The sequence below is a fragment of the Misgurnus anguillicaudatus genome, chromosome 22, assembly GCF_027580225.2.
Source record: "Misgurnus anguillicaudatus chromosome 22, ASM2758022v2, whole genome shotgun sequence".
Lineage (NCBI taxonomy): Eukaryota > Metazoa > Chordata > Actinopteri > Cypriniformes > Cobitidae > Misgurnus > Misgurnus anguillicaudatus.
Window position 1 is genome coordinate 7,655,645 of NC_073358.2, and position 21,537 is coordinate 7,677,181.

The 21,537-nt window shown below is 42.1% G+C and overlaps 1 protein-coding gene across 2 annotated transcripts in view; it reads left to right on the top strand.

The window, feature by feature from the left end:
- The window catches only part of dnm1b (dynamin 1b), a 58,224-nt gene that overhangs the window by 12,761 nt on the left and 23,926 nt on the right, over positions 1 to 21,537 (top strand). For both annotated transcript variants that reach the window (XM_055200613.2, XM_055200614.2), the window contains exons 2-15: positions 83 to 156; positions 246 to 395; positions 614 to 817; positions 994 to 1,092; positions 7,537 to 7,697; positions 8,066 to 8,208; positions 8,343 to 8,478; positions 10,344 to 10,411; positions 11,020 to 11,158; positions 11,260 to 11,346; positions 11,441 to 11,511; positions 14,318 to 14,369; positions 16,498 to 16,509; positions 18,827 to 18,940. In XM_055200613.2, the coding sequence (XP_055056588.1) occupies positions 83 to 156; positions 246 to 395; positions 614 to 817; positions 994 to 1,092; positions 7,537 to 7,697; positions 8,066 to 8,208; positions 8,343 to 8,478; positions 10,344 to 10,411; positions 11,020 to 11,158; positions 11,260 to 11,346; positions 11,441 to 11,511; positions 14,318 to 14,369; positions 16,498 to 16,509; positions 18,827 to 18,940 (1,510 nt within the window). The remainder of the gene's footprint in view (positions 1 to 82; positions 157 to 245; positions 396 to 613; positions 818 to 993; positions 1,093 to 7,536; positions 7,698 to 8,065; positions 8,209 to 8,342; positions 8,479 to 10,343; positions 10,412 to 11,019; positions 11,159 to 11,259; positions 11,347 to 11,440; positions 11,512 to 14,317; positions 14,370 to 16,497; positions 16,510 to 18,826; positions 18,941 to 21,537) is intronic.

A 21,537-nucleotide genomic window follows, 5' to 3' on the forward strand; every position in this document is an offset into this window, starting at 1 on the left:
TTGATGAGTAGGTACTTTATCTAATTCAGTGTGTACTGTCACAGCATGCGGTGGGACTCATTTTCATTTCATTCTCTTTTAGGGACTTTCTGCCCCGTGGCTCTGGTATTGTCACTCGGCGCCCCCTGGTGCTGCAGCTCATCAACTCCCCTACTGGTAACAGAAATCTTGCTTTTGCACAATAATATTTACATGCATGCACGCAATACTTAACTGAACATTTTAAACATACTTCCTATTTGCAGAATATGCAGAGTTTTTGCATTGCAAGGGGAAGAAGTTTACTGATTTTGATGAGGTACGTCAGGAAATTGAGGCGGAGACAGATCGCATCACCGGCCAGAACAAAGGCATCTCGCCGGTCCCGATCAATCTGCGAGTCTACTCACCTAATGGTACTTTTGCTTTTATGCATATACAGTACAGTCACAAATTAAATGTGGCCAGTTCAGTTGAGTCACAGATCTTTGTAACACCTATGTGACTACAAAGTTGGCAAAAGGAATTTTTAATGCTTATTTCATAAACCTATTTTAATGCTCCACATAAGCGGGTGCATGAAAGCACGTAATATAAGCATCTTGAGCAATGCAATGCTTCTTTTCTTCACCAGTCCTGAATCTTACCCTCGTGGATCTGCCTGGTATGACCAAAGTGCCCGTCGGTGACCAGCCGGCTGATATAGAGTCCCAGATCAGAGATATGCTGATGCAGTTTGTGACGAAGGAGAATTGCCTGCTGCTGGCCGTGTCTCCTGCCAACTCTGACCTGGCCAACTCGGATGCCCTCAAGATTGCCAAAGAGGTGGACCCTCAGGGTGTGTCATCATCACTTACTAAAAAAACACGTTTAAAAATCCAAAAGTGTAATTTGCACTATATTCACTTCTTTTAGCTCATAATTGCATATACAATGAACTTGATGTGTGATTTTCCAAATAGCTTTCTGCTTTAAAATTTGAGCACACCTTTATATGTATGTGTTTTTGTTCAGGCTTGAGAACTATAGGAGTGATCACTAAATTGGATCTGATGGACGAAGGAACTGACGCACGTGACATCCTGGAGAACAAACTGCTTCCCTTACGTAGAGGTACAACACTTAAATGTTATCAAATGTAATCGCAAAATAATAATTCATTTGTATGCCATTTTCTACAATGTAAAGGTTATTTGAAAAAGTTTGATTTAACAAAGAGGAGCATGATCAATGAACCAATCATCGGCATATTAACAGCCACCCCTCACCTCTCTCGGTTCTGCGTTTTGGCTGGACCACGCTTGGTTCTGCAGTTTGGCAAAAATAATCTCGATTCTGTGGTTCAACAGGAACACGCTCGATTCTGCGCTTTGGCTGAAACACGCTTGTTTCTATGATTTAACCAGAACATGCTCTTTTCTGCGGTTCGGCTAGAACACACTGGGTTCTGTCTTTCAGCTAGAACATGCTTGGTTCTTTGTTTTGGCTAAATAATAGCTGAGTTCTGTGTTCTAGATAGAACATGCTTGGTTCTTTGTTTGGATAGAACTTCCTCAGCTCTGTGTTATAGAACATGCTTGGTTCTGTGTTTTAGCTAATAATCACTTGATTTTGTGTTTCAGCTAGTAATCACTCAACTCTGTGTTTTAGCTAGAACCGAACGTGTTCCTGTCAAAGCGCAGAACCGAACGTGTTCCTGTCAAAGCGCAGAACCGAGCGTGTTCTAGCCAAAATGCAGAACCGAGCGTGTTCCACCTGAACCGCAGAAGCGAGTGTGTTCCAGCCGAACAGCAGAACCGTGAGTGTTCCAGCTGAAATGCAGAACCAAGTATTTATGGGTTACCATACCTTCCAGCTGAGACCCAGATCTGAGCGTGTTCCAGCCAAAACGCAGTAGCGAGAGTGTTCCAGCCGAAACCAGAGCCGAGTGTGTTCCAGCTGAACCGCAGAACCAAGCGTGTTCCAGACGAAACACAGAACCAGGCGTGTTCCAGCTGAACCGCAAAACCGAGTATTTATGGGATACCATACCTTCCAGCTGAAACCCAGATCTGAGCGTGTTACAGACAAAACGCAGTAGCGAGAGTGTTCCAGCCAAAACCAGAGCCAAGCGCGTTCCAGCCAAAACGCAGAACCCAGCGTGTTCCAGCCAAAACGCAGTACTGAGCAGGTTCCAGCCAAAACGCAGTACTGAGCAGGTTCCAGCCAAAACACAGAAGGGATCGTGTTCCACCTGAACCGCAGAAGCGAGTGTGTTCCAGCCGAACCGCAGAACCGTGAGTGTTCCAGCTGAAATGCAGAACCAAGCGTGTTCCAGCTGAACCGCAAAACCGAGTATTTATGGGTTACCATACCTTCCAGCTGAAACCCAGATCTGAGCGTGTTCCAGCCAAAACGCAGTAGCGAGAGTGTTCCAGCCGAAACCAGAGCCGAGCATGTTCCAGCCACATCGCAGAACCAAGCGTGTTCCAGACGAAACACAGAACCAGGCGTGTTCCAGCTGAACAGCAAAACCGAGTATTTATGGGTTACCATACCTTCCAGCTGAAACCAAGATCTGAGCGTGTTCCAGCCAAAACGCAGTAGCGAGAGTGTTCCAGCTAAAACCAGAGCCGAGCGCGTTCCAGCCAAAACGCAGAACCCAGAGTGTTCCAGCCAAAAAGCAGAACTGTGCAGGTTCCAGCCAAAACGCAGAAGTGAGCGTGTTCCACCTGAACCGCAGAAGCGAGTGTGTTCCAGCCGAACCACAGAACCGTGAGTGTTCCAGCTGAAATGCAGAACCAAGCATGTTCCAGCTGAACCGCAAAACCGAGTATTTATGGGTTACCATACCTTCCAGCTGAAACCCAGATCTGAGCGTGTTCCAGCCAAAACGCAGTAGCGAGCCTGTTCCAGCCGAAACCAGAGCCGAGCGTGTTCCAGCCACAACGCAGAACCAAGCGTGTTCCAGACGAAACACAGTACCAGGCCTGTTCCAGCTGAACCGCAAAACTGAGTATTTATGGGTTACCATACCTACCAGCTGAAACCAAGAACTGAGCGTGTTCCAGCCAAAAGGCAGTAGCGAGCGTGTTCCAGCCGAAAAACGCAGAATCTAGCATGTTCCAGCCGAAACAGAGAACCGAGCATGTTCCAGCCGAAACGCAGAACCGAGCGTTTTCCAGCCGAAACCAGAACCGAACGTGTTCCAGCCAAAATGCAGAACCAAGCGTGTTGCAGCTGAACCGCAAAACAGAGTATTTATGGGTTACCATACCTACCATCTGAAACCAAGAACTAAGCGTATTCCAGCCTGAAACGCAGTAACTTACGTTTTCTAGCCCAAAGGCAGAACGGAGTGTGTTCCAGTCGAAACACAGAACCGAGCAGGTTCCAGCCGAAAAACGCTAAACCGAGCATGTTCCAGCCGAAACGCAGAACCGAACGTGTTCCAGCCAAAATGCAGAACCAAGCGTGTGGCAGCTGAACCACAAAACCGAGTATTTATGGGTTACCATACCTTCCAGCTGAAATCCAGATCTGAGCGTGTTCCACCCAAAACGCAGTAGCGAGCGTGTTCCAGCCGAAACCAGAGCCGAGCGCGTTCCAGCCAAAACGCAGAACCCAGCGTGTTCCAGCCAAAATGCAGTACTGAGCAGGTTCCAGCAAAACGCAGAAGTGAGCGTGTTCCACCTGAACCGCAGAAGCGAGTGTGTTCCTGCCGAACCGCAGAACCGTGAGTGTTCCAGCTGAAATGCAGAACCAAGCGTGTTCCAGCTGAACCGCAAAACCGAGTATTTATGGGTTAACATACCTTTCAGCTGAAACCCAGATCTGAGCGTGTTCCAGCAAAAACGCAGTAGCGAGCATGTTCGAGCCGAAACCAGAGCCGAGCGTGTTCCAGCCACAATGCAGAACCCAGCGTGTTCCAGCCAAAACGCAGAACTGAGCAGGTTCCAGCCAAAACGCAGAAGTGAGCGTGTTCCACCTGAACCGCAGAAGCGAGTGTGTTCCAGCCGAAGCGCAGAACCGTGAGTGTTCCAGCTGAAATGCAGAACCAAGCGTGTTCCAGCTGAACCGCAAAACCGAGTATTTATGGGTTACCATACCTACCAGCTGAAACCCAGATCTGAGCGTGTTCCAGCCAAAACGCAGTACCGAGCGTGTTCCAGCCGAAACCAGAGAAGAGCGTGTTCCAGCCACAACGCAGAACCAAGCATGTTCCAGATGAAACACAGTACCAGGCGTGTTCCAGCTGAACCGCAAAACTGAGTATTTATGGGTTACCATACCTACCAGCTGAAACCAAGAACTGAGCGTGTTCCAGCCAAAAGGCAGTAGCGAGCGTGTTCCAGCCGAAAAACGCAGAATCTAGCATGTTCCAGCCGAAACAGAGAACCGAGCATGTTCCAGCCGAAACGCAGAACCGAGCGTGTTCCAGCCAAAACCAGAACCGAACGTGTTCCAGCCAAAATGCAGAACCAAGCGTGTTGCAGCTGAACCGCAAAACAGAGTATTTATGGGTTACCATACCTACCAGCTGAAACCAAGAACGAAGCGTATTCCAGCCTGAAACGGAGTAACTTACGTTTTCTAGCCCAAAGGCAGAACGGAGTGTGTTCCAGTCGAAACGCAGAACCGAGCAGGTTCCAGCCGAAAAACGCTGAACCGAGCATGTTCCAGCCGAAACGCAGAACCGAGCATGTTCCAGCCGAAACCAGAACCGAACGTGTTCCAGCCAAAATGCAGAACCAAGCGTGTGGCAGCTGAACCGCAAAACCGAGTATTTATGGGTTACCATACCTTCCAGCTGAAACCCAGATCTGAGCGTGTTCCACCCAAAACGCAGTAGCGAGAGTGTTCCAGCCGAAACCAGAGCCGAGCGCGTTCCAGCCAAAACGCAGAACCCAGCGTGTTCCAGCCAAAATGCAGTACTGAGCAGGTTCCAGCAAAACGCAGAAGTGAGCGTGTTCCACCTGAACCGCAGAAGCGAGTGTGTTCCTGCCGAACCGCAGAACCGTGAGTGTTCCAGCTGAAATGCAGAACCAAGCGTGTTCCAGCTGAACCGCAAAACCGAGTATTTATGGGTTACCATACCTTCCAGCTGAAACCCAGATCTGAGCGTGTTCCAGCAAAAACGCAGTAGCGAGCGTGTTCCAGCCGAAACCAGAGCCGAGCGTGTTCCAGCCACAACGCAGAACCAAGAGTGTTCCAGACGAAACACAGTACCAGGGGTGTTACAGCCGAACCGCAAAACTGAGTATTTATGGGTTACAATACTTACCAGCTGGAACCAAGAACTGAGCGTGTTCCAGACAAAACGCAGTAGCGAGAGTGTTCCAGCCGAAACCAGAGTCAAGCGCGTTCCAGCCAAAACGCAGAACCCAGCGTGTTCCAGCCAAAACGCAGTACTGAGCAGGTTCCAGCCAAAACGCAGAAGTGAGCGTGTTCCACCTGAACCGCAGAAGCGAGTGTGTTCCAGCCGAACAGCAGAACCGTGAGTGTTCCAGCTGAAATGCAGAACCAAGCATGTTCCAGCTGAACCGCAAAACCGAGTATTTATGGGTTACTATACCTTCCAGCTGAAACCCAGATCTGAGCGTGTTCCAGCCAAAACGCAGTAGCGAGCCTGTTCCAGCCGAAACCAGAGCCGAGCGTGTTCCAGCCACAACGCAGAACCAAGCGTGTTCCAGACGAAACACAGTACCAGGCCTGTTCCAGCTGAACCGCAAAACTGAGTATTTATGGGTTACCATACCTACCAGCTGAAACGAAGAACTGAGCGTGTTCCAGCCAAAACGCAGTAGCAAGCGTGTTCCAGCCGAAAAACGCAGAACCGAGCATGTTCCAACCGAAACGCAGAACCGAACGTGTTCCAGCCAAAATGCAGTTGCTGAACCGCAAAACCAAGTATTTATGGGTTACCATACCTACCACCTGAAACCAAGAACTAAGCATATTCCAGCCCGAAACGCAGTTACTTACGTGTTCTAGCCCAAAGGCAGAACGGAGCGTGTTCCAGTCGAAACGCAGAACCGAGCAGGTTCCAGCCGAAAAACGCTGAACCAAGCATGTTCCAGTCGAAACGCAGAACCGAGCATGTTCCAGTCGAACCCAGAACCGAACGTGTTCCAGCCAAAATGCAGAACCAAACGTGTGGCAGCTGAACCGCAAAACCGAGTATTTATGGGTTACCATACCTTCCAGCTGAAACCCAGATCTGAGCGTGTTCCAGCCAGAACGCAGTAGCGAGAGTGTTCCAGCCGAAACCAGAGCCGAGCTCGTTCCAGCCAAAACGCAGAACCCAGCGTGTTCCAGCCAAAACGCAGAACTGAGCAGGTTCCAGATAAAACGCTGAAGTGAGCGTGTTCCACCTGAACCACAGAAGCGAGTGTGTTCCAGCCGAACAGCAGAACCGTGAGTGTTCCAGCTGAAATGCAGAACCAAGCATGTTCCAGCTGAACCGCAAAACCGAGTGTTTATGGGTTACTATACCTTCCAGCTGAAACCCAGATCTGAGCGTGTTCCAGCCAAAACGCAGTAGCGAGCCTGTTCCAGCCGAAACCAGAGCCGAGCGTGTTCCAGCCACAACGCAGAACCAAGCGTGTTCCAGACGAAACACAGTACCAGGCCTGTTCCAGCTGAACCGCAAAACTGAGTATTTATGGGTTACCATACCTACCAGCTGAAACGAAGAACTGAGCGTGTTCCAGCCAAAACGCAGTAGCAAGCGTGTTCCAGCCGAAAAACGCAGAACCGAGCATGTTCCAACCGAAACGCAGAACCGAACGTGTTCCAGCCAAAATGCAGTTGCTGAACCGCAAAACCAAGTATTTATGGGTTACCATACCTACCACCTGAAACCAAGAACTAAGCATATTCCAGCCCGAAATGCAGTTACTTACGTGTTCTAGCCCAAAGGCAGAACGGAGCGTGTTCCAGTCAAAACGCAGAACCGAGCAGGTTCCAGCCGAAAAACGCTGAACCAAGCATGTTCCAGCCGAAACGCAGAACCGAGCATGTTCCAGTCGAACCCAGAACCGAATGTGTTCCAGCCAAAATGCAGAACCAAACGTGTGGCAGCTGAACCGCAAAACCGAGTATTTATGGGTTACCATACCGTCCAGCTGAAACCCAGAACTGAGCGTGTTCCAGACAAAATGCAGTAGCGAGCGTGTTCCAGCCGAAAAACACAGAACTGAGCCGAAAAACGCAGAACCGAGTGTGTTTCAGCAGAAAAGCAGAACCGAACACTTTCCAGCCGAAATGCAGAACTGAGCGTGATCCAGCTGAAACCAGAACCGAATAGGTTCTAGTCGAAATGCAAACCCGTGCATATTCCTGCCGAAACGCAATAGCGAGCTTTTTAATGTCGAAGCTTATAACCGCGCGTATTCCATCCGAATTGCAGAAGCAAGCATATGCCAGCCAAAACACAGAACATGCCGAGTTCTGTTTTTTCATTCTGGTATTTAGCTAGAACATGCTAGGTTCTATGTTTCGGCTGGAGTGTGCTCGATTCTGTGCTGATTGCCTGTAACTGTGTCAAACTTACTGTCCGACCGATGCTCTCTTTAGGTTACATCGGAGTGGTTAATCGCAGTCAGAAGGACATTGATGGCAAGAAGGACATCACTGCTGCTATGGCGGCAGAGAGGAAGTTCTTCCTCACCCACCCAGCCTATCGACACCTGGCTGATCGCATGGGCACTCCATACCTGCAGAAGGTTCTCAATCAGGTAAAATAGCACTTGGAACTTGTTAAAGCCACATCTGCTTTCATTTTGTATTTTTATTATGTGAAATGTTCATCATTATGTGTTACTTATGCGACAAAGTTGAGTTTCATTGATTTGCTGCTGATAACCACTGTGAATATTTCAACCTCTTACTCAGTATGTGAAGACATGTAAAAATATCTTTCGATTTTTGCTTGTTAGCAACCAGACAAATGAATCTTAAAATGTCACAGATACATTGAGTCATATCAGACCATTAGCACTGGTCCCAAGTTATTAAACAGCAATGCAGTACTAACACAAAACTGTGATAAATAAATCACATGATAAATATTGGCCTGTAACCAATGGTGTCCACTATCATCCAGCAACTGACTAACCACATCCGAGACACTCTACCCGGACTGAGGAACAAACTGCAGAGTCAGTTGCTGTCCATTGAGAAAGAAGTGGAAGAATACAAACACTTCCGCCCGGACGATCCATCTCGCAAAACCAAGGCTCTGCTACAGTAAGTCAAGATTGTTGCACATACTATATCACTCACTGAAGCGTTCCCAACCCACACACATACACATGCCAGTATTTCTGTGAGAATATACGCCTGTGACTCACTGATAAACCTCAACGCTCTCTGGTTTAAAGGATGGTGCAGCAGTTTGCTGTGGATTTCGAAAAGTGCATCGAGGGTTCGGGAGACCAAGTGGACACAGTGGAGCTTTCGGGGGGTGCTAGAATCAATCGCATCTTCCATGAGCGCTTCCCCTTTGACCTGGTTAAGGTGATCTTCATTGCACGACACTGATGTTTTTTTCTCTAAAAGAAAAGCGACTGGTGGAGTGTGGCGCTAGCAATATTAGGCTCATGGGTTCTAGCTCCATGTAATGCATGTACTGATGTATACTCCAAATGTCTCTAATGGCGCTTTTCCATTGTATAGTACTCCACGGTTTGGTTTGGTTTGGTTTGGGTCGGATCAGCTTACTTTTGTGAGCTGTTCCATTGGGTGCAGTACGTAGTACCCGATACTTTTTTCGTACCACCTCGGTTGGGGTTCCAAGTGACCCGAGCTGATACCAAATGTGACACGAAAACACTGTAGGTCACTGATTGGTGTGAGAGAATCGTCACTGCAGCGTCATCGGTATAATGTACATTAGCTTTACCTGTGCTAGGCTAGCTTGCGCTGTCTCGAGCAAAAATGTTGTCATCTGTGCTCTGCTATAAGTTCCCAAACTCACGAACAAACATCCACAGGTTGAGAATCAGGGACACCATAACAGGTTTTTCCAAACTTGCAGTTTGTGGCGGAACATTCGCGACGAGCACGTCAGCATTATATGCTCAAATGCAACTTCAATGAGGCTCAGCTGAGCGCCGTTGACTGACGCCGCGGTGTTTGAACAGAAACTGTCATGTGAGACAGAGGTAACGTTAGTGATAAACGCGATGTGCAAACATCTATTTGTGGTGGACAATTTTAATTTTGTGGCGGACTAAGAAATAATAAATGTATGGGAATGTACAACGCTCTCACTTGTATGATGTCACAGCAGTAGGAAGTGCAAATATAACGACACACCTATAATCCCTCCTACTGCGAAGTGTTACTAAACTCGATGGAAAAGCTAAACACGCCAAAGTGAGGTGAGCTGACCCGACCCAAACTAAACTTAACCGTGTGGTACTATGCAATGGAAAAGCGCCATAAATGCATAGATATTAAAGGTGCATTGTTTAACCATCGACCCCAAAAAACAAGCGTTTAAAGACACAAAAGTGGAAACAGGCAACTTTTCATAGTACTACTATTAGTAGAACTGCGCCCACTACAGGGAAACGTAGTTGGTGATCCACTTTTTTCTCCTTAAAGGCTGAGTTTTACGGCTCGACAGCTTATAAAACTTATCTGGGTTTTTTGGCGTGTTAGCTGTACATATTGTCACACAGCAGCTTTTAGGCATTATTCTGTTTTTGTTATAAGCCAAAATGACAAGGAGGTGGCCTCTCGCAATACAAAGTCAATGGAGTCGGTTAGATGGTGAACGTGATTTTACCAAGTAGGATGTGATCCTGGATCAACACCATTGTCGGTCCTGGATCAATATTTTCATTAACCAATCAGATTGCAGGATTAGGATTAGTGTGTATGTTAGATTTAGGTTTAGGATTGGGTTGGGGCATTTTAAGAAATACTCCTCAAACTATTATTTCACACTAATTTGAGGGTTTAAAAATGGTTAGGGTTTGAGTTAAGGGTATGTTGGGGTAACTTTTTTAAAAGTTGATCCAGGATCATCAAAAAATGTTGATCCAGGATCACATCTTACTTGGTGAAATCACGGCGACCTCGGTTAGATTGTTTCCCCCCCGGTGGGTGTGGTTTTCAAATTAGCATAACTGTGTCTCTATGCGCTTTGAAAGAGAGGGGTGAGCTGTGGACTGAGCCGTTGGTTGCAATTCACAATCTCGCCGCTAGATGCTGCTAAAAATCTATACAGTGCACCTTTAAAAGATGTATTTACAATAAAGCACAGCCTCTTAGTCTTTATTCTTTTACAATAACAATCCAACTGTTTAATTGTTGGAAATGTATCTATAGTATGCACAAAATTGTATGTTTCTTTGGCTTTTCTCAATCTCTAGATGGAGTTCGATGAGAAAGAGTTGCGTAAGGAGATTAGTTACGCCATCAAAAACATCCATGGTATCAGGTGTGTATTTTTCCTCCACAAACACTTCCAGTGACTTAAGGGGGTCTCACACCGGCCGCGCAACTCAGCGCCGCGCAGCTCCGTGCCGTTCTAAAAAACTCTAACACATTGCTTTCTATGAGTATACGCACACCGGCGCCAATAGGTGGCGCCTGTCCGCGCCCAGCTACGACTTAGGAAATTGCTCAAATCCCTGTCGCGCCACTCACATAGTTTAACATTAAATAACATCATATTTGTCCCAAATCATCAACGATTAACATAGGCTGCTAACGTATATTTTGCATTTTGAAGTAGACGCTATGTGACGGAGCTCGTGCTATTTAATATCCACTTCTGGTTTACGATACCTCTGAGTTTTCCTAGACGCGACTCGACGCGGCGTGGCGCTAGGCTGCCCGGCCGGTGTGCGACCCCCTTTACTCATCTCTGAGATCAAAATCGCTTTGAAGTCAATGTGAACAACTGCTCTATAGCTGTACAGTAGTGCATCATGGAAACATTTTAGAAAATACCAACAACAGCAAAAAATGTATAAGCACTACAAAATGTCCATCTCTGACTCTTCTGTTCTGGTTTGTTCTCTTCCTCACTGTTATGTATCTTAGGACTGGTCTGTTCACTCCGGACATGGCTTTTGAGACTATCGTAAAACGGCAAATTGGCAAAATCAAAGAGCCTTGTCAGAAGTGCGTGGACCTGGTCATCACCGAGCTGGTTAATACGGTCAGGCAGTGCACCAGGAAGGTAAGCGCTGTATCCTTTAGCTAATAATCCCTAGTAATAAGATTTGCTTCAGTATAAATCCTGCTTATTGTGTAGTTTATCCAGTGTGTTTTGTGTGACAGCTGGCTCAGTACCCCATGCTTAGAGAGGAAATGGAGAGGATTGTCACCCAGCACATCCGCGATCGAGAGAGCCGAACTAAAGATCAGGTACGGCCAGACCACCAAATGCGGGCCAATGTGTTACTCATGAAAACATATTTCAAATTGTAAAGTGGTTTAATATGATTTGTTGTCTTTTAAGGTCATGTTGCTAATTGACATCGAGTTGGCATACGTTAACACCAATCATGAGGATTTCATCGGCTTTGCAAAGTAAAAACATAACTTTCTGCCATTTACTGTCATTTTTTTGTGTGTACTTTTAGATCAAATGGTAGACCATTGTTTGCAGTGCAAATGTCATTTGTTCAATTGAGTGGCATCAATTCACCTAAAGGCAAAGACATGACACTCCCAAATTTATTCTGAGAGTCAGAATTCATTCAGATGAGCCTAATGATGCAAATGTACATTAATGTTAGATTAGGATTACATAATCTGTGACCTCCAGTTGTAGACCTGCGGCCTTGTTCATAAGGCGTGTGCGATGATTTACTTATGAATTACGGTTTTTTCAGCCTTTATGAATCAAATTTTTTATCTCATAAGAAACAGGATGAAATCCATAAATTTAGGATCAAATCTAACCATCTCATCTTAAAAGATGAGGATAAATTCATAGGCTAGTTAGTGTTGATCTATAAGGCATATCATGACAATTTTAAATAAATATATTCTGTGACAAAAATGAAGATTACCCATTTCATTATAGAAAAACAAGACAAAATTACATTTAAATTTTCATGGTGACAATCAAATAAAAGTTTATTTATAGAGCACTTTTTTTTAAAACAGCAGGTGTTTACATACCATATAAAATAAAATAAAAAAATAATAATATAAAATACAAAATATAAAAAGCGCTGTACATACCATATAAAATAAAATATTGAACTCAAAAAGCATAAAACTAAAAAAAAAACCACACAATAAAAATGCAATAAATACAGTAAAAATCAGTAACAGAGACTTAAAGGAACAGTATGTGGGATTGTGGTCAAAACTGGCACTGCAATAACAAAACTTGTGGCTAAAACTGGTACTGCAATCGCACAACTGTTGGCCAATATACAACATGACAACATAAACATCAGTTGATGGCTGCAACTCCACTTTTTATATGACAAAATCCTGGCCAGACCACTGTTGTCAGTAGTATAAGTATTTGAAATGAACATGATTTCTTAATGTCTAGTGACATATCAGGGCCATTTTACGATTAATTGATATACATTTCTTACATACTGTTCCTTTAAAAACTCCTAACAAGTAGATCTCATACTGCGTTAAATGCCGTACTGTACAAATATGTTTTTAAATGTGATTTAAAGGGGACAGAGAATGAAAAACCATTTTACCTTGTCTTTGTTGAATAATGGTAGTCTACCCGCATTCACGAACATACAAAAAGTGCTAAACATGCTAAACATCTCAGTCTCATAGAAATTCCTCTTTTAGAAATGTCAGCCAGAAAACGGCCCAATCTGAAAAACTGATGCTTATGACATCACAGGCATCTTACTGCCCCTCCACCTTAAAATAATTGGCTACATTTTTTGAGTGGCAGCAAAGGCAGCCAATCAGTAATGAGATAGCAAGTTAAGCCAGTAGGGGGAGCCAAATAGGTGCAAAACCACTTGCTTAAAATCCCCCACCCTAATAGAGCTATCTGAGAGGTTTTTAGGAAGCTTCTAAGGCATTACAGACCCAAACAAAAATAATTTTGTCTACATGTCACATCACAGAACAAGGACTAATACTCCGTTCAATCATTCTATGTCACCTTTAAAAACAGAATGTAGGTGCCTGCCTAATGTATCTTCCCTGTGTAATTGAAATATAAAATGCAACTAACGATATCATTTTAACTACAATCCCAAGGCAAGACTGACAATATTAAAGGAATACACCACCGTTTTTCAATATTTTACTCTGTTCTTACCTCAAATTAGACAAATTAATACATACCTATCTTTTTTCAATGCGTGCACTTAATCTTTGTACAGCTCGTTGTGAATGTGTTAGCATTTAGCCTAGCCCCATTCATTCCTTAGGATCCAAACAGGGATGAATTTAAAGCCACCAAACACTTCCATGCAAGTAAATATGGTGGCACAAAATAAAACATGGCAATTTTTTAAGCGGATAAAAAATGAGAACTATATTGTGTGGCGGAAGGGCACTTAGTTTGCAGCACTTCAACCTTGGCGCGCATTAACATCATCACTCCTGACTCCTCGCCCTCTCGCTTAAACTTTCGTCAATATTACTGCGCCCAAGGTCGAAGTGCTGCAAACTAAGTGCTCTTCCCCCATACAATATAGTTCACATTTTTTTATCCGCTTAAAAAATCGCCATGTTTTGTGCCACCATACTTACTCATGTAACTACTCATGTAACAGTCTTTAAATAGGGAAATAAGAACATAGTAAAATATTGAAAAACGGTGGTGTTTTCCTTTAAAATTAATAGCCAAATGTGGAAAAGAAACTCCAAATACACGTTTTATTAATGCACACGCAATAATAGGGACATAATTCAAATTAAAAAAAATTATTTAGCTTTCGATTTTATTTTCAAAGTGAACTTGAAGTTAGTAGTGAGTATGCAAATTCTATGTTAATCAGTGGGTGGGGTTTACTTACTCATGCAACGGAGAGTGTCTGAGGCAGACTTTGCCAGCTTAGCAACATGGTTGCTAGATTTAGTGACTTTTCATACCCCTTTTTTCCCACAAAAATGTAGCTAGCGACAAATCTATCGATCGTTTGCTTCACATCTGCACAAATTCTGTGTCGTGTACCGCCCAACAAGTGCAAGGTCTGTTGCCATTTTACTAGCCAAACTCAGGAGACCTTTTTTTGCAGGAATGTTTGTATGTTTTAGGTTTTAAACTTGATGCTTATGATGACCTTGTGACTATTATTTGTCACATTAATCGCCATTAGTCATCTATAAGTTACAGTTCATTTCTCTGCTGTCTAACTGTACTTTATGGACATTTGCTGTTTTTTTGCAGTGCCCAGCAGAGAAGCAGTCAGATGAATAAGAAGAAAGCTGCTGGCAATCAGGTAATCACAAACCAGAATCAACAGATGCTACAGGTGCATCTGTCACACAAACCTGGCAGATGTTTGCTTCCTCAATTCAACATTAATACATGCAGCAACATCAGTATGATACTGTGTCACTCAGCATCTGTACTCATTACTACTGGGAAAAAAAGTGGCTTATGGTTCATATGAATAGATGTGTCCATCAATACTAATTTTCGGGTATTCTGTTGTGCAAATCTCCGCTTTTAAAGACATTTTTATAACCAAAGTGTGTCCTGTTATGGTGAGAAAATCATCTAAGCCCCACCCATTAGTTGCTGACACTGTTAAAGGAATAGTCTACTCATTTTCAATATTAAAATATGTTATTACCTTAACTAAGAAATGTTGATACATCCCTCTATTATCTGTGTGCGTGCACATAAGCGCTGGAGCGCGCTGCGACGCTTCGATAGCATTTAGCTTAGCCCCATTCATTCAATGGTACCATTTAGAGATAAAGTTAGAAGTGACCAAACACAACAACGTTTTTCCTATTTAAGACGAGTAGTTATACGAGCGAGTTTGGTGGTACAAAATGAAACGTAGCGCTTTTCTAAGCGGATTTAAAAGAGCAACTATATTTTATGGCGTAATAGCACTTTTGGGAGTACTTCGACTCGCCTGAAAAGTCCGCTCCCCTTCTCACTCTCATAATGGGAGAGGGAGGGTGTTACTGCGCCGAGTCGAAGTACTCCCAAAAGTGCTGTTGCGCCACAAAATGTAGCTCCTCTTTTAAATCCGCTTGGAAAAGCGATACGTTTTGTTTTGTACCACCAAACCTGCTCGTATAAAGGAAAGAATTTGTGATGGAGAGATTTGTTTATTTTTTTACCCTGGACCACAAAAACCAGTCATAAGTAGCACAGGTATATTTGTTGCAATAGCCAACAATACATTGTATTGTTTGTTTTTTTTAATCATGAGGATATTTAAGGGGACATGAAAACCGGACTTTTTGCTTCCACCTATAAAACGTAAAAAAAGAAAAACACAGTAACTTAGTTTTGGTAAACCATTCTCTGCAAGCATGTGAAAAAAAAATAGGTAATTGAAATTCGGCTCCCCTTGTGATGTCAGAAGGGAATAATACTGCCCCTTAATTTGCACTATTCAACCACGGCACTGCCATTTAGTACAGAGATCAGCTCATTTGCATTTAAAAGGACACACACAAAACGGCACATTTTTGCTCACACTTACAAAGTGGCAATTTAAACATGTTATAATACATTATCTATATGATAATATATTGAGCTAGAACTTCACAAATGTAATCTGGGGACACCAAAGATTTATTTTACATCTTGTGAAATGTCACAGTATGTAGGATTGTGGCAAAAACTGGTATTGCAATCACAAAACTTGTGGTTAAAACTGGTACTGCAATCTCACAACTAGTGGCCAATACACAAAATGACAACATAAACATCAGTTGAGGGCTGCAACTCCACTTTTTAAATGACAATATCCTGTCCAGACCACTGTTGTCAGTGATATAAGTATTTGAAATGAAAATAAATTCTTAATGTCTAGTGACATATCAGGGCCATTTTATGATTAATTGATATACATTTCTTACATACTGTTCCTTTAAGTAAATATCATGCTCCATTGAGATATTTTGTAAATTTCCTACCATAAAAATATCAAAAATGTATATTAGAAATATGTGTTGATAAGGACTTACATTATATTTATATAATGATTTTTTTGCACACTTAGATTACAGAAAGTTGGCCAAATATTGTCCTATCCTAACAAACCATACATCACTGGAAAGCTTATTTATTTAGCATCTTCATCTCCCCAAACTGACCCTTATGACTGGTTTTGTGGTCCAGGGTCACATATTGTTCTACATCTGTTCAATTGCAATGTACTTGAATGTTCACACAGGCCTTACTTTTACCAATCACCGGAAATAAGTAACATACCGTATATTGGGTGTGAATGATCTCATTGTTAATTTCTATCTCAGTACTATCTTTCTTCTATATTTGTATTCTATTCATCTTTTCACTGATACCTTTTTTCAGTTTATAACTACCTATCTTAAACTCTTCTTTTACTTCACTACTGTTGCTATGCCAACCTACCTCAGGATGAGATAATGGTAAGTGTGTATTGTGCAGTATCTGTGGTGTGTATGCATGTGTGTGTGTTAATGCACTCTAGCCTTTCCCTACACTATAACATGGATTTAAATAATAGCATTGAATGATAATTATTATTATTATGTGATGTGTTTTTAAAAAAACAATCACAAATAGCTTGTAAGGATTATTATTTAAACATCACCTGCTATATAAAACGTACATTCGGGAGACTGCTTTGATGTTAAATAACGTTTTTATCCCTAACCCATATCCCTCTATAGAGGTAAAGCATTGTGCTGGCAGCGCAAAGGTTGTGGGTTTTATACACAAACTGTGCCTTGCATAAACATAAACAACTTCTCAATAATAAATAAATAAAAAGGGGAGCGCGGGGCACAACCTAACGCTTTTTGGTTTTGGATCAATCGTTTAAAAAATATTTGAGTTTGATTAATTATATTTTTACACAAGCAACACACATCTCTGCTACAAATGAACATTTGAAGTTTGTTTTTAGTACTTACCATTCTTGGATAATTACATCAAATGTGATCAAAAGTGCAAACATTACAACTTACACCATTAGTGGGGTTAATTGTAACAGGCAGGGGGTTAGTTGTAACACTTGCTAAAAATTAAGTTTGCAGGAAAATATTTCAATTATGTTTTATCTATATACTTGAAGTGGATATTGTTTATATATCGGTCTATAATAGACAGGTATCCACACTGTATTCATTCATCCAGCCCTTTTCTAACAATAGTTCAGTTATAAATGGATACAAATGTCTAAATATGTGAGAAAAAGCAGCACAATTATGACAAAACATTTTTTAATATGTGACCCAGTCTGTAATAACCATACTACAGTTTCAAATTCTGATAATGAGCATCAAAGTGTGATTTTATCCATTCATTTCATTATGATTTCAATCTTTGACGTGACCTTATTCAATCAATATTAAAGATATGAACAAAAATAAATTTGACACACGATTTTTGATAATACAGGCACATTTATTTTGTTAGCAGCTAGCAATCATTCGTGTGTAGCCTATTTAAAACAACGGCAAGAATTAAGCTAACGTTAGCGGTTTTCTACCGTGGCCTGGAAGGGCAAAAATAAATTACAATGGTAAATTACTTGTTTACAAGATTAAAAACAAGTTTTTTTTACAAGTTTTTTAACAAATTTACAATGAGTGAATAAATTTACAAGTTTTTTAACAAATTTACAAGTGTTTAAACAAATTTACAATGACCAAACAAAATTACAAATTTTAAAACAAATGTAAGTTTTTTACTGAAAGGGTAGGTACAATACGCTGATGTCACCCATCCGAGCCTCTGGTGGGAACAAACCTGAAAGTATAATATATATATATCCTTTCATCGCTTCCCGAGTGACTAGGGATACTGGACCTTATTTTCAGGTAAGTGAAATAGCTTTAGTTAGCTAACGCTAGCTTTAAAAGTTTTACACATTTTGGATGGCAGTTATCAAAATAATTCACTGACTTTCTCATTAGATTACTAATGTTTGGGTACTCCAAACTTTTTAATCAGGACTGCCTTGTTCGTTCGCTCCCGGGGTTACATAGACTGAAACAGGGAAGCGTGACGAGTTTGTAAATTTGAGTTTGTAAATTTGTTTTAAAACTTGTAATTTTGTTCACTTATTGTAAATTTGTTAAAAAACTTGTAATTTTGTTCGGTCATTGTAAATTTGTTAAAAAAAACTTGTACATTTATTCACTCATTGTACATTTGTTTAAAAACTTGTACATTTGTTAAAAAACTTGTAAAAAATTTTTTATCTTGTAAATAAGTAATTTACCATTGTAATTTATTTTTGCACTTCAAGGCCACTGTAGTTTTCATATTGTAAGTGCTGAGGGGTTAGTTAACACAGCGTTACAATTAACCCCGCTAGGTCAAAATATTTTCAAGCCCACCAAAAAAGTTGCTAAGAGCTGCAGACCTATTTCAAAATAATGCTATGTTTCAGTCAACAAGACACTGATTAATATGACATAGCATTGGATTTGGTATCTTACACACCCAACTTAGAAACCGAAAAAAACATATGACGAAAAAATTTACTACATGCCACCAAAACACTTGTTCATCAATAACTCTCTGGAAAAATATTATACATTTCCAAATATTTGCGTAAGAACATCTTTGGCAGCGTGAAAAAAATACCAGAAAATCAAAACGCTCAACCTTGTGCAACAATGTAAATAGTCCATGTTACAACTAACCCCGCGTTTTTGCCCCTAATTGATAAATGTCCATCACACCGTCTCTTATGTCTTTCGTTTCTCAATCCAGGTGATCAGGAAGGGCTGGCTGACCATCAATAACATCGGTATCATGAAAGGAGGAGCGAAGGAATATTGGTTTGTCCTGACCGCTGAGAATCTGTCCTGGTACAAAGACGATGAGGTGAGGCTTAAAACTCTCTATATGGTTGCTTGTTGTCTACACAATCACTGTGTAGCTCATTGTCGCATTACCAGTGCTAAATTTCATCGGTTCGAACCAGGGAACACACATGCTGCTAAAAAATGTCTACCTTGTAAGTCTGTTTGGATAAAAGCGTCTGCCAAATGTGTATATGTAAATTGCGGTTCACCCTGGAGCAACCACATTTCTTTTCAAGTATTCATCAGTTAGGCTAAATTTAGTCATTTTAAAGAATCAAAGCATCTTTTCATACCGGTTTAAACGCACTGCTTTGGTCTGAATAAGATGGATGAGGTCATGCATTACAAATGAGCGTTGCAGTTCTGTTTCTCATTTCAGTAATGGGCAGGCATTTCGCCCGTCTTGATGGTCTGATCAAGCACAGGTGTTAACGTACCGCCGTGACCCCCACTGTCAGTCCAGAGTCTGAAGGCATGAGGAGATGCAGACCCGGGACTGGTGGGAGGGCCGCTTTGGGGGTTGGGGTGGTGGTGGCATATGGTTTTCATTACCATACATACCAGATTGTGGTCCAACACTTCCCAAAAGCTTGAATTGCAGTTAGTTTAGGCATGCAGAGAAAGCCCCCTTAAAACAAAAGAGCCCGTGGTCCGAAAGGACTTCTTTTGCATGTAATTGCTTTTCATTTAATCGCTTTTTTTAAACCACAGCTATGTTCTGCCCACGCCAAAAAAAAGTTCATTGTGGTCCAAGTAGATGAAATAAGAGTCAGACAAAGACAATTATACTCGGGGAAATGGCTTCCTTTATTTTCCATCGTATAAACATCATAACCAATCAGATCATTTTCAGTGCCCCTTTTTCTTTCGTTAAGGTTATTTCTATATAAATTTTAAGTTTTTACTAACACAAACCCTAACCCTAGACCCTAAAAATGATATATAGTTTTTTTTTTTTTAAAATAAAGAAGGGTGAATCTATCCCAAAACTACAGATATGCACCCCCACACATTACTTATCAGATGACGGCATGCACATTTCCATTGATGAAAAGATCAAGACGATGCGTGTGAACCCGACGCAGCCTAACCAATGTGCAGACTACTGTACAATCTCTACGCCCTGAACAGGTAGTCTGAACACTGGGAAAGCGGGGTGGGAATGATGCGTGACATGGAGACAGTATGAGATGAAATCCAACAGCGATGAGGAATGAATTACAATGCACACACATACACAATATACATGTAGCAACTAAAAAGAGTTCATGGATATAAATGTATATGGAAATCCTTGCTTTTGGTATGTCATTGTTTGATGTATCATCCTGGAAAAGAAAGAGTTAAAGTTTTTTTTAAGTATGCATATTACAGAAAGTCAGTTTAAGTGGAAAATCACAGTTTGATTATTAATATTAATGCAATTTTAAGGAAATCTTTTATTCTAAAGCTCAGCTTTCTTAAGTGGCATCGCATCTTTGGTCCCTCCTTAAATTTTAACTTTACGATCTGTTTTTACCATATGTGAATAATGAGTACTTCAAAAGGAACAAATAAATAAATAATACCTCAAAGTTCAAGCATCCGTGCCAATCAGATTTGGCAATCGGCGATCAGATGTTCTGATTGTCCTCCATCCGTGGGTTTGTTCTTCTCTCTCTGTCTTCGTTCGGCTGGACGTCCGAGTGTGTGAGATGCCAGAGATCGGTGGGCGAGTGGGGGAGGAGGCGGAGAGGTGGGTCCTTTAAAACCACAGCGTGTTTGATGGTGGTTGGAGTTAAAGAATGTGGGTGGTAAGGAGCGTTGGATTTTTTGGCCTGGATAACTCATAAATCCCTCTTAAAGTCTTAGGAACACAAACGTCTCCAAAATGCGGTGTTTCGAATTGTGCCACAAAGCTGATCGAGATGTAGCGCGCGTAAGATGTAGGATTTTGTGAAACGACGTGGCAGACTTTCCCTTGTTAGAACTGAAAAAACAGATGGGGCGAAGGAGGCGGAGCTTTTGTTTTCCTTTTCGGTCTGGATTTGGTTTATGTTACTTGTTAAACAGGAAGTGAAAGGTCGGAGGTCAGAAAGGAGCGAGACGGGGAAAGCTGGTAGTGATGAAAACCTGTCAGACTCAACGTTTGCTTTTTGATGTATTTGTGGCGCATTTGTGCGCGTGTGCCGTTTCTTGGCACGGAGAGGGAATTGTAATATCTCCAGATGTGCCTCTCTTCATGTTGCTTTTTCCTCTGAAGCTAACTTCCTCTCCACATACTGCATAAAGGGTTCTTTATACTGGCTTACATCCCCCCCAAATATCACCCACACCTAACACACACACACATATACACACACATATACTTTAAAGTAAGTGTCACATTTGGGCTAAACTTACCACCACATAATGCAATACAGGAGGGTTCTTGTGACATGTAGATGACCTAACCAGCGGACATAAATCATCTTTACAGCGTTTGATCTGTCCCTGAGGTCGAGGGTTCCCCTTACATTGCTTTATGTGGACATTCATCTCTGAAACAAAGAGAGTTAGGTGGAAAATATATTTCAGTTCCTGCTTTGGTTCTCTAGAGATGTTTACATAAATGTATTTAAATTTCTGACACTTTAA